Source organism: Lynx canadensis, chromosome E1 (genome assembly GCF_007474595.2).
Source record: "Lynx canadensis isolate LIC74 chromosome E1, mLynCan4.pri.v2, whole genome shotgun sequence".
NCBI lineage: Eukaryota > Metazoa > Chordata > Mammalia > Carnivora > Felidae > Lynx > Lynx canadensis.
This window is the reverse complement of record NC_044316.2, coordinates 59,211,093-59,224,210: the sequence shown is the minus strand read 5'-3', so window position 1 is coordinate 59,224,210 and position 13,118 is coordinate 59,211,093. Positions and strand designations below refer to the sequence as shown.

Sequence of the window (13,118 nt, the reverse complement as noted above, 5' to 3'; positions counted from 1 at the left end):
CAGGCCGGGGGATCCGGGGATGCTTTGAAGGGAGAAGAGGAAGTGAGCGCAGCTGGCAGCCCCCACAGCTCTGGGCCCATGGAGGCTGGCGGTGGGTGGTGGGCAGTAGGGGGCAGTGTACCCCCAGCTCCCTGGGCCGGCCGTGGCCTGCTGTCCAGCCTGGGCCCTGGGCCAGCCCTTCCAGCCTGGGGCCACGCTCTCTATGTGGGTCCCAGGCTGGCCCTGGGGTCGCCCGCTGCTCCCAAAGCTGGGCTCCAGTCTCTGTGGACCTGGGGTACCCCGAGGGGGCAGACAAGGGGGAACAGAGAAACATTTGGAACTTGTAAAACTGTCCTCATGCACATAAGTTCCTTGTCAATTTCCTGCTAATTAAAACTGGCAGGGAGGGGGGCAGGGGGCGGGGCGCTGGGGAAGAGTAGCCTGGGTGAAACCTAATTAGCTTGATTTCCGAAACCAAAACATCTTGGGTGGGGCTCCACCACAGCACTGAAAGCCGAGAGGCCACGAGCGCCCCATTACTGCAAGGGCAGTTCTGGGCTCGGGGTCACCGGGTCAGGCTGTCGCCCCTGACAAATGCTGTCAAAACGGCTGCACGCATGGGAGTTTGGGGGACCCCGCCTGGGGCCGGTGGGAGCTGTCCTCTGGCTGGGTAGCAGAGCACCTGGCCCCACATGCGGGAAACTTGGTTTCCGGGGAGCATCCCTCACCTACCCATCTCCTGGGGCAGGGGGTGGCGGGCTTTCCTGGCCCTGGCACAGGCCGACCCTTGTCCGAATCAATCCCAGCCAGCCCATCCTCGGCTGGGTCAAGGCCAAAGCTTTCCGGACCTCAGCTGCCCCGCCCGGCCCAAAGGCACAAGACACAGCAATGTCCGGGAGTGGGAAGCTTGTTGGGAGGAAGGACTGGGGCAGGGCTAGGAGGACATGAGCACTGGCCATAGGCTCCACCCCAAAACTGCCTCACTGGGGGTCACCTTGCTGGGGGCCTCCCTTCCTTCCCTGAGGCCCCCTTCAGCACACTCTGATTGAACTGCAAGGTCCTGAAGCCCAGCCCGGTGTCCTGTCCATCAGCCAGACCCTGCTGGGTGCTTTGTGGTCCCCTCCTCTGCCTCCACTGAGGGCCCCAGGCTTGGGGCTCCTTGGGATCCCCGGAGCTGTGTGTGTCCTCACCCAGGTTGGCCCCTCTCCCTGGGCTGGCTCAACCTGTCCCCCACCATGTGTGTCCAGCCACCTCCTGGATACCCCTGGGAAAGTCCCTCTGTGTGGAAGACGAACTCACCCCTCCCCTCTGAACTGCTCCCCCACAGGTGCACCCCTCCCGCAGCCTGGCCATGAATGGGGGTCATCTAGGACCTCTTGACCTGCATGTCCCCTCCACATCCCCAGTGGGACCCCCATGACCCAATTCAAGTCCATATCACTTGTCATCTGAAACATGGTAAGGAACCCAACAGCCTCCCTGCCCATCTACTGGCACGACCCCAGAGAAACCTTCCTAAAATGCAAATGAGATGTGATCCCATCCAGGAAAAATCTAGGAGACAGGGCACTGAGGGCCCCAGCCACTCCCCCGGTGGCCACATCTCCTGTGGGCTCCCTGATGGGATCCATGACCTCGAGGTTGGGCTTTTGCATGAGAGTGCGTGTGCACGCCCGAGAGGGCACGCATGCACGTACACACGTGTGCACGTACACCCTCCCCACAGTCCCGTCAGCCCTGCCTTCTCATCAGCAAAGCCCTGACCTCGGTGTCCCCTCTCCAGAGACACCTCCTGGGGGCCCCCTCCTGCTGATGGAATGAGAGCCCCTCCTCTGCCTGCTGGGGCACACTGATGCCCCAACACAGCCTGCAGCCTCTGTCTGACCTGAGGCCCTGGTGTGCAGCTTGGGTGAGGCAGGAAGTGCAGGCTTCTGGGGGCTTCCTCCCCCCCACCCCCGCCCGATGGCATCCTTCCCCCCTGAGCTGCCCAGGGCGGTGGGGATCGGGAAATCGTGTGTGCAGGTCAAGGCTAGGTGCCGAGGGGCTAGGCACCACCCCTTAGGGGCTTCGGTCGTTTGGGAATCTTCCACCGGAGCCGGAGACGTCCAGACAGCATGGCTGTGTCTTCAGGGTGTGCACCTAACCCCAGCGCATGACCTGCCTCTTGGCCATGGTCCTGAGACTTTAAATCCTCCGGGAGCCTGAGAAGCAGGCTCCCTGTCCTCGGTCCCTACCCCGCCGTGGCCTGAGACCCGGAGAGGAGGGTCTGTCCAGGCTGGCCGTCTTCACCTGGTACCCCAGAAACCCCCAGCCCCGCCCGGCCCCGCCCTCCCGGATGCCCTGCGCCCCAGACCCCCAGCGAGGCCCCAAGCCAGCACTTGCCTTTTTGGGTTCCATAGAAACGATGTTGCCCATAGAGAACATTGCTGTTTCCATGGTGATCCAAGTGGCTCATGGGTAGGAAGGTGGATGCCAGACTCCCCGAAAATCTGGGGTACCCTGGAGCTGGAGGAGCAAGGACACTGGCTGCAGAGGCACCCCCGAGGCCCCGGCCCGCATGCGCCCTGACCCCAGGGAGGGGAGAAGCGGTGGGCGGCCCAGGAGCGGCGCCCCGCAGAGCCTGGTATACAGCCCGCCGGTGGGAAATCAACCCATCAATACATCATATTAACTCTGACTCGACTAACACCATCCCTCTGGTGCGGCACAAATTGAATTGCTGATGGGCTGGGAGAGAGGAAGATGGGAGAGGGCGCCTGCGGTCCCTCCCCCAGTAGCACACGGCGGGAGCTCTGAGGCAGGGCAACAAAAGCTCCTCTCGGAGAGGCATCTTGGGAGGACGGGGCCGCAGCGGACACACATGCTGGACGGAGGCCCTTGCTGCACAGGCCGAACTGCCAGCCAGGACAGCCAGGGCCAGGTGCCACCTCGGCCCACGCCGTCCAACGGGCACCTAAGTGCTAGGGCAGCCTACACCCTGGGGCTGGCGCCGTCGGGGGGTGCCGACTCGCATTTTGCGGGGGCTGCCAGCATGGCGGGTTCTCCAGCGGCCCGGCCTCCACTCTGAGATCTACACAGGGAGCTGGCCCCCAGCCCTGACACCCCTCCTGGGGTCTGAGTCATGCCAGGCAGGCCCTTCTCCGTCCCTCTGGGGCCTAAACCGTCCTTGGGGCCTGGCCCTACCCAGCACAGGAACGCCAGCCATACCCTGGAGCTGGCCCCACCTGTTGGCCTTGGACCTTGGGGGCTCCTGCCACCTGGGATGCACACCCTGTCCCCAGAAGGGACGAGGACAGACAGGCATAAGCACAGCCTGGGGGAGCTGTGTCTGCTGGATGTCCAGGGCCACCAGCCACCCTGACTGGGGCTCCTCACCGCTGGTCCTTCCCCCTCGTGGCCCAGCAGGGAGGGGCGGGGGTGGGGGCCCACAGCTGGGGCAGGCAGGAGACAGTCTTACTCTAAGACTCCTGCTTGGAGGTGACGCTCTGAACGTGCTCTGTAGGAGTTTCTCTCACCCCGTGGTTGTCCCAGGAGTAATCAGCTCCCAGGAGCGCCTTCCCACCCTTCAAGGTGGCCTTGGCTGTGAGGAGGGAACAGCCATCCAGGGTCTTCCCCGGGGAGCAGCGGCCACAGGGACAAGGAGGAGCTCGAGTGGGGCCCTGCGGACAGCAGTCCTGGGCGGGGAGGGCAGGCTGGCCCCCCAGGCTGGTGTGTGTGGCCTGTCGCCCTTGATAAAAGGGAGCCGTGAGCCCCATGCCTGGGGAACGGGCACCAGCACCCCTCCTAGTGTCACAGTGGAGTCCGGATGAAGAGTCCCGGGGCAGAGAGCCCCATTTCATCCTGCCCGTTAACTGCTTCCCTGAGTCCATTTACGACAGAAGCCCTCTGCTGTTCGAGTGGAACGTTCTTTGTAACAGCTGGTGGCTGAGCACCCCACGGAGTATCTTCTGGGAAACACCTTTCCAGAAGGGGCGGTGCCAGAACCACGGGACAGGCCTCCAGTCCCCCACGTCCTCAGAGGACCTGGGGCATTACTCCCGGCCTGAGGCGGGTCTGCCTGGATACAGAGGCCGCAGAGGCGGAGGGTGGAGTGTGGAGGCCGGCGTGGGGGCTCTATCTCAGTGCCGGGGGGCGGCGGTGGAGGCAGCGGGGGTCAGCCCTGGAGCCCACCGCGAGCACCAGGGGCCCGGGAGCCCCCTGGCGGGCCTGAGGCTGGGGGCAGGGCGGGGGGTGCGCTGTGCCACCGGGGGTCAGGCTGCGTAGCTCAGCTCAGAGGTAAGAATGCAGCCGCAGGGGCAGAGCTTGGAATGGAAAGTGGTCGGCGCCAAATGGGGGCCGTCTGGGATCCCCCAGCCCGAATGGGGTGGCCTGCACCCTGATCCCAGCGGGCTCGGTCCCTCAGACCCAGATGATGCAGTTTGGTTCGGAGGTGGAGCTGTGGAACCCGGTCCCCAAGGGACGTTCCCGGCAGCCCCATCTGGAGGCCGGAGAAGTCCCTGGATGGCTCTCTGCTTAGGGCTCACGTCCCCAGGCACATGTGAGGGCTCGGGAAAGGTGCCAGCCACCGCCCCGGCCTGTCCCCTCCTAGCCCCCTCCTGCCTGGCCAACTGGCCTAGTTTGTGTGGGGAGACGCATCTGGAACAGCTGTTCCCTAGATTAAACTCAGCTCCTGGGAGACTTGACAAAAGCTGAGAGCCGGACGGGCCGGGAGCAGCCGGGGGCGGCGGGCGGGGGGCCGGGGCCTGTGTGTGCCGCGCGGGCGGGGGCCAGGGTGGTAAGCCACCGCAGCTGTCCCCTTTTAATTGGCCGCTGTTAAATGTTTTACGGGGCCTCGTTTTGGTAAACAGAAGTCTGTAAATTCCTCCTTCCCAGAACCCGTTTCCCGGGCGTGGACACCCCCGCCTCCCCGTGACCCCTCGGGAGGTCTAGGCCTGCCGCCCACCCGTGGCGTCCGCTGGCTGAGCGGGGAGCCCCTCCCTGCGGCGCCCTGGGTCGGAGGGGGGGTGTTCGGTGTTAGGGTGCCTGTCCGAGCCCCTCTCCTTTTGAGCGGAGCTGGTGGCAGTCCAGGCCAGGGAGCAGGGGACTCCCTCCCACCTCCAGCTGCCTGAGGCCCTGCCCTCGGGGATCCCACAGGGAGATTCGAGCTGTGGGGAGGAAGTTGGGGGAGAAGGAAAAAGCAGCAGAAGGGGCATGGGTGGGGGGACTAGACGGGGACGTGGAGGGGGCCTCCCAGCCAAGCATAGAAAGGTCCCTTTCTTTTCGCCGAGATCGTCCTCTCTGAACTGAAGAAAAGAAAGCTGATTTTACAAACCACAGCAGCTGTCATGAGAAGGCATGAGGCAGGGCCGCTGTGGGTCCTTGACGGGGCCACGGCAGAGGGCGGGGGCTGTGGTTCTCAGGACGGCTCGGGGTGCAGGGAGAGGGGCAGGGGCTGGATGCCCAGGAGCCCACATTCCTGCAGGGAATATGGTGGTCCAGGACCCCGTTCCAGACCCTCGTAATCCTTGAGGTGGGAGCTAATTGACAGGTGGCAAATCTGTTAAGCAACGGCCCACGGTGGGGAGCCGGGCCCCAGGTCTGTCCCTGGCCTCCCACTGCCTTCCAGGCCCTGGAGGCTCTTGAGGCTCTTGATGGAGCTCTGGGGAGGGGTCCCGGGCCTCAGTGGATGTCTCACCGATGACACCGTCCACCCTGCCCGCGGCTGTGAGTTGCCAGGACACTCAACCCCACGACATAAGTGAAAATGGGGGACCCTAGAGGGTCAAGGCCATCACCCGATGGGTGTGATGAAATGGGCATCCTGCCCGCTGGGGACTGCTCTTGGGTCTCTCGGGAGGCTGGAGGGCAGGCATGCTCCTGGCCAGGTCTGGGGCGGGGGGGGCCGCGGCGTGTGGCCAGCCAACCAGAGGACCAGGGCTCTCTGGCGGGGAGGCCAGGGAGCCCCAGCCCAGGCCCACAGAGCTCCACACAGAGGCAGCACGCTCAGCAGACTCTGGGAGGCTCCAACCACCTTCACCCCGCCAACGTCCTGCCCGGCTCTCAGGACAAGATCCTTCGACAACAGACGCCCATGTGCCCCGGGCCACTGTTGTCTCCCTGGAGGGTGACTCCCTCCCCTATCCTGAGGCTCCAATCGCTGGAAAGTTCTCACCGGCCATCGAGCCTCAGGTTGTAGCTGCCAGCTGATCCCAGCATCAGCTCCCAAGGGCAGCTCCCCACAACACGACCACTAGGCCCAACTGGCCACCCGGGGCGGGCTCCCAGCAGCTCAACTGCCCATCTGGCCAATCAGAGCCCATCTCCTCTGGGTCAGGCCCTCTCTGGGGATCAGCAGGGGTAAGTTCCCCCAGATGGAGCCCAGCAGCCCCCCCCCTTCCAGCCCTGAAGGATCCCACACTTACTTCACCCACGATGACCTCCACAGAGACACCCAGGGACACGGCTGGGCAAATGGCCCCTGCTCCTGGGGCCCTGACGCACTGCTATCATTTAGGATTCTGCCACAGGTACCAGGCTAGGGGTCACGGCCCAATGCCCGACACTGACTGGACGCCGGCTCCCTCCCACGAGACGCCCCTTTCACTCAGGACGTCAGCGGGTTTCCATTGTGGCGTCAAGTCTACCAGATGATCGGGACAGGCCAGAAGTGGGTTAAGAAGGATTCTGAGGCGGCTCGAGTGTGGCGATCGGCTAATCACGTCTGCCCGGGGAGGAGCGCTAACCTTGCCCCAGCCCCTCCCCTGGTCCTCCCTGCTTCTGTCCACAGGCCCCCTCACGCCTGGTGGCCAGACCCCTGGGTGTCCCCCTGGACTTTGGGACGACCTGCGTGAGACCTCTTCTCTGGGAGGGGGCGGGCTTTGGAAGCTCGGCCCTCGGGGAGTGCCCCGGCCTCAGCCTTCCGCAGCTGGGCGGCCAAGCGCAGGCTCGTGTGGATTCCTCTTCCATCCCACCTGTCGAGTTTCCAGTTCAGGCGCTCCCCGCATACTCACTGCCCCCCGCAGCCCAAGGCGCAGGGCCTGGCGGCCTCGGTCTCTTCCCAGGCTCGGAGGATCACTAGGCGTTGGGGGAAGGGGCCAGGCTCCTGCAGGCGTCTCTGGAGCACAGGCAGCGGGCAGCCTGCCCAGGATCCGGGCGGCCTGTGGACAGTCCCGGGCTCCTGACACGTGCTCCCAGGGAGGAGGGAGGCTCAGGCAGCACAGCTTAGGGAAGAGCCCTCGGAAGGAGGGGAGGCCTGGGAGGGCTGGGGCCCCAGATCGCTGCAGGCCTCCAGCCGGGAAAGACAACAGCCCCTCAGAGCTAGGAGCTGGGGGCGGAGACCGGCGTCACCCCCAAAACCTTCGCTGACATCCCACCATGCAACTGGCTGCCCGGGAAATGCAGGGGGGCTGCCGCCTGCCCTGCCCAGACCTCTTGGCCCAGGCTCTGCACCCTGCCCTCCGGAGGGCTCCAAGCCCCCTGGGTGGGGCGTCCCGGCCACACTCAGGTCATTGCACCTGGGGGATCCTGGCTGCTCGGACCCGTACAGTCATGCTGCAAACAGGCCATGTGCCCAGGCAGCGACAAGGGGCCTCCCCCTCGCCCAGCCAGTGCTGCCCCCACACACGCTCCCACTGCAAACGGCGGCCCCCGGCCCAGCAGCGGACGGCTGCCGCGGGGAACAGGCCAGACAGAGCGGTCGGTGGCAAATGCTTCGTACTTGCTGGCTTTGACTGTGTCACGCTGGGTCTGAAGAGTGAGGGCGGTTTGCAGATGGGGAAACTGAGGCTCAGAGGTGCGCTGGCTCTCCCAGCCTCTCGGGCGCTGTGGACTTAAGGCTGATACAGCTCTTGGGCAGTGACGATGACCCTTACGAGGGGCAGGGGCCTTGGGCTTGGTCCAGCGCGCTGCTGCCCCGCCCACGGCTGCCTGGGCAGGGGCCCACGAGGCAGGCGCCCCCGGCCGGGGTCCCAGAGCAGCCTCTACGCCAAGAGCCTGGCTGACCATCAGGAGCTGGAAACGGGGAACATCTACTCCCAACACAAGGAAGGCAGAGGGAGACAGGCCTCAGAGGGCAGCCAAGAGAAAGAGAGGGCCAGACGGCCCCCGGTCAGACTCTTTGGACTCAAAACCCACCACACAGCTTCCCGAGCCTGTTTCCTCCCCTATAAAATGGGTGAACAACCGCCCCCCATATCGCGGGGTTGCTCGTTGAAGTTAACGAGGCAGGTACCATCCCTGGGCCGGCAGCAGGACAAAGCAGCATTTTCCTGAGCACCACAGGCGTGCTACCTGGCCTGACCTAGAGCTAGGGATTGGCCCTGGCATCCCTACCTCAGGGCCACCTGTGGCTGCCAGGACCAAGCCAGGGCTAGGCAGGCTGGCCCAGTACAGCGAGCCCGCCGGGGACTAGCCTCACAGGGATCAGGAGGGACCTGTGCCCTCAGCAACCAGTTGCTATGTAAAGAGCCACATGAAGGAAACGGTGGTGAGCTGGGGCCACGGAGGAGACCTGCCAGGGCATGAGGGCGTGGGGAGGGGTGAGAGAAGGCCGGCCACAAAAGCCCCATGAAGGCTCTGGAGGGGTCAGAGGTCCACAAGAGACGGACCTCCCTCTGGCCGGATATGGCCTATCCGGCGGGGCAGCCCTGATTTCTGTGTTGGGATCTGGGGAGTTCGGGCCCCTCCCCACACTCTGTCCTCAGATCTCAGAGCAGCCGGCCGCCCCCACTTGCCTCCTCCTTCCGTCCAGCATGGGCAGGACTCAGGGAGGCAGCCTCGGGGCCACCGTACCCAGCCCAGGCCGGGGTGTGCTAGGAGGGCGACCATCGGTGGTTCTGTGGGGGCAGAATCAGAGGCAATTTTAGCCATCGAGGAAACTGAGGCCAGGAGAGGAAGAAGGAGCCGACGGGGCCTGGGGGAAGGGGCTGGGGTCCAGGGCAGAGACCTACATCAGACAGCCCCTCTAGAAGCTTCCGCAGCCAGGACGGCCTCTGAGGTCACACGGAGGTGGTGGATGCCAGGTGACACCTGTGTCCCTCACACAGACATGACCCCAGGCTCCTGCTCCCTCCCAGAAGTCCCCATGAGGTCTCAGAGGGGACAGAGGGGGCAGAGGGGAGGCCGGGGGCCGGGAGCAGTGGGGAACATCCAACCACACTTTGGTGTGGTCCCCAGCGCTCCTGGAGGCCGGCCCAGCCCTGGATGGAGAAGTAGGGCCTCGGATAAAGAGGCCAGCGGGGCCCACAGCCGGCGATGGCACGCGTCCCGCTGCCACCCAAGGCTCCCCTCCAGGTGGCACAAGAGACCACAAGTAGCGGGGCTGTGGTGCACAGCAGCCAGGGGGCCCCACCCCTCCCCAGCGGAGCCCCCAGGAACAGAATCTCCTTTCACCGGCCCTGTGGGTGGTCCCAGCCAGGCAGCTGGGGGCGGGGTGGGGACAGGGGGGGCCGGACTCCATGACAATGGGACCAGCTGTGCTGTGCCCCCGCCCCTGCCCCAACCCCCCCAGGGCAGGCGGGCTGGACACTAGCTCACCCCTGCCCCGGGGCCAGCTCCGACGCCCACTCCCACCCTAAGCCCCGGTGGGGAATGTCCAGTCTCTGGCAGGACCCCTCACTTGGGCGAGCCCGGAGCGGGGAGCGGGAGGCCTGGGGGCTGGGCAGACAGGCTCTGCCTCCGGCCAGATGTTCCGGGGCGGCTCCTCCAGCTCCAGGGTGCCTCCCCTGCACCCCAGCTGCTCGGCCAGGGAAGCGGAAGCCCGGGCCCCTGTCCTGGCGGCTGCCCCCCCAGACGGCAAGCTAGGTCCACCGGTGGGGGGGTGGGGAGTCCTGCCTGGAGTTGGGGGGGGGGCACCTGGGCCCATCTCCCCTGACCCGGCCCCCACTTACTGCCGGGGCCTGGCCTGGCTGCCCTCCTTAAGATAGAGCCATTTCAGAGGCCCCGCCCCGGCCACCCCAGGTAAGGGAGGGGGTGGGGAGCAGGTTCTGCTGGGCACCTGCCGCCCTGTGGTGGGAGGAAGCAGGACGCGGGGGAGACCAGACCTCTGAGCGGCCCGCCCAGGCAGCCCACCATGCCTGCCGGCCCCCACGCTCCGGCCGTGTCGCGTGCCCCCCGCCCGCCTCACCCCCCTTCTCTCCGAACACACACGGCAGAGAAACAGGCCCCTGCACGCGGGGAGCCAGCTGGCACCCAGTCAAACTAGCAGCCAGGCACGCTGCCAGGGCAGGCAGCCAGCAAACGCTGCCACTCGCTCCGGCCCCGCCCGCCCGCCCGCCTGCCGGCCTTTACGCTCCAAGCTCACAGCGAGGCAGCCGGCACCACGTGGCCTGTCGGGGAGCGAGGCTACAGCAGGCAGACAGGCGGAGGGCGGAGGGCAGGGAACCCCCGCAGGAAGGAGATCCCGAGGCGGGGCGGCTTCACGGAGGGCAGAGAGAAGGAGGTGGCGAGGGGGTAAACTGAGGCACGGGCCTGGAAGGCGTATGTGGTTGCACGGTCGCCGGGGCATATAGATCCCGGCTACCGCCAGGTGGGACCTGGCAGGTCGGGGGTGCCCTCCCCCTCAGGGCTCCTGCCTCTCCCGAGGCTCCTCTTCGGCCTCGGGTGGGCCCTGCTCCCTGCAAGCCCTGTGCTCAGGGGGGCTGGGGGGGGGGGGGCTAAGAGCCACACCCTGTCTCCCTTTGTCTTTGGCCACCTGTGCTTGTCCACTAAGCCCATCGGCCCGGCAGGCACGCCCTCCCCCACTAGGCTGTGGGCATGTCCAGCCTGAGGAGGTCCAGGTGGACGGACACACGACTTGGAATCCTGGGGCAATCCAGGGCTGGTCTGAGCGGGAGCGACGGACCCTCTTCCTGCTCAGGCTGCCACTGCCTCAAAGAAGGTTCTACGGGATGCAGGACAGGGTGGAGGCAGGCAGGAGGCCCGCACGGGCCCCCCCACCCGGCCAGCGGACTCCCCTGGGGCTGCAGCTAAGAGCGGTGGGGAGCCCCGAAGGCCAAAAGCCACGCCGCCAATGTAGCCGTTGGCTCAGGGGAAGCGAGTGGCGGGAGGCCGTTGAGGACGCCGTCTGCAGGCTGCCTCCCACCCCGCCCTCCCCGCAGCCCCCAGAGGGGCAGGACAGGGACACCTTCTCCCTGGGCCCCAGGGCAGGTGGCACTGCCCACAAACCGCCCTCCGCGCTGCTGAGGTCCCCAAGGGCGGGCCAGAGGGGAAACTAAGTCAGCCAGCCCGGGTGTGCCCATGCACCTGTGGCGGGGCCAGGGTGGGGCCGTGGCCGTTCCTCCGTTACTTCGTTATTTTGAGGTGGTCCCACGTGGCTGCTGCAGCCCCCCACCCCTCCCTCCTACAGACATCCTTCCCAGATGCTCCTGCCAGGGCTGGGAGTTTGCCTGGCGGACAGAGAGGCGGAAGAGCTGCAGGGGCGGGGAGGGGGAGAGGCACTGAGCGCGCGGGGCCACCCACCGCTGCCAGGGAAGCCTCGCCCCAGCGCCCAGCCCCGCCCGCACCAGCGGGTCCCCCCTGGGGAGGCTACTAAGAGTGCGGGGGTGGGAAGCGGGCAGCAGGGTGGTGAGTCTGGGCCGGGGACCCTGCCCCGTCCACCCGGCCTCCCTCCAGCGGGAAGGAGACCTCTTGCTGCTTATCGCCTGCCCAACATGTGCACCCTGCGCAGCGCTTAAAGCCTAGATTATTTTAACAACTGTCCCTCACTTGTCACCTGTCCTGTTTGGAAAACAGCCCCTTTCTTGTTGCACAAAGAGGTTTCTCTGGCTCTCCAGCAGCGCCGGGCGCTAATCTCCCTGCCTGGAACACGGACGGCGGGCGCGGCGTGTGGGTCCGCGCTCTGCAAACGCAACGCTTGCCGCTCAGCAGTCACTGAGTTACGGCGGCGCCGGTGCCAGGAGCGGAGAGCCCTCTGTGCCCGCTGCCAACTGCAATTACCTCTCCGCGTGCCAGCCACCGCCGCCGGGCTTAACCCTTCCCGGGCCGCACGGATACCAGCAGCCACGGGCCCGGGCTGCCGCACACGTCCCAGCGCGAGGGGCTGAACAGACAGCAGGCGGTTGGGAAACCGGAGGGGAGCCCCAGAGTCCCCGAGGGGCCCCCGGGGTTGTCCTGCCGGGCGGCCGCAAGGCCTGCGTGCACAGGGCCGCATTCCGAGGGGAGGCCAGGGGCCCGGGAGGGGCTCTGCTCCGGGCGAGACCCCTGAGGTGGCTGCAGGAGCATGTTGACAGCTCTCTCCCCTCCCCACACCTCCCTCCCAGCTGGCACATCTGGAGCCCATACCGCTCTGAGTCTGGGGAGGTGGGCGCAGCCCCAGGCAGAGGGTGCAGCCCGGCCCCGGCCTGCCCAGCTGTGTTCCACATTTCCTTGGCTCCCCCAGAGCCCTCTCGGCCCCACCTCCTTCTCCACCCGCGCCCCCCCCCCCCCCCCCCCTCTGCGGTGCACATCTGGCCAGGACCACTGCCTGGTGGGGCCCGCCCCCCGTTTCCAACCAATTACCACCTCCCCTGTGCGTGGGGGCTTCCTCTCCTGGCCCCCGGCCCCTGGCCCCGGACTCACCTTCATGGGAGTGAGAGAACCAGATCTGGGAGGTGGCAGGGTGGGGGCCGCGGTAGGCCTGCTCCGAGGGGGCGGGGGTGGGGCCGCTGGGGTGCGCGGGGGCCGCCGAGCCCAGGCTGCTGGTGAGGAAGCTGCCCATGAACGAGGGCGCCGGAGAATTCCCCATCAGGCGGCTGCTGGCTGTGGACACAGGGGGCAAGGGTGAGTCTGGACCGGGCCAGCCCGCCAAGGAGCCCGTCTCCAGGGGTGACTCTCGAGCCCCAAACCCCCGGGGCTTCTGTCTTCAGAAGCAGGAGGAACGGCCCACTCGGGCTCCCGACAGACACGCTCGGGGTCCCGTGCCCTCCTGCCACTGTTGGCACTTTTGCGACCAGCACCGCCCCCCGCCCCCACCCTGATCAATGGGATGTCGAGTGCCGTGCCCGCGGGCCGCAGGCGGCTGGCTCTGCGGTGGGCCTTCTCCTCAGAGGCCGAGCCCCTGACTCTCCCAGGCCACGGTGGCGGGCAGCTCCAGGGCCCCGCAGCCACCGGCGCACCTGCCAGAGCGCTCTACCCACACCTCCCAGAAAGGCCCAGCATCAGCAGGGGCCCTGCTCCAGCCTCGT

General features: G+C 66.6%; 1 protein-coding gene across 3 annotated transcripts in view; it reads right to left on the bottom strand.

Annotated features, from left to right (window-relative positions):
• Window positions 1–12,692, bottom strand: part of BAHCC1 (BAH domain and coiled-coil containing 1) — a 33,912-nt gene extending 21,220 nt beyond the window's left edge. For all 3 annotated transcript variants that reach the window (XM_032591128.1, XM_032591129.1, XM_032591130.1), the window contains exons 1-2: window positions 12,514–12,692; window positions 2,362–2,484 (exon numbers count right to left, since the gene is read on the bottom strand). In XM_032591128.1, the coding sequence (XP_032447019.1) occupies window positions 2,362–2,484; window positions 12,514–12,679 (289 nt within the window). In that variant the 5' untranslated portion in view covers window positions 12,680–12,692. The remainder of the gene's footprint in view (window positions 1–2,361; window positions 2,485–12,513) is intronic.
• Between the last annotated feature and the right edge of the window lie 426 nt (window positions 12,693–13,118).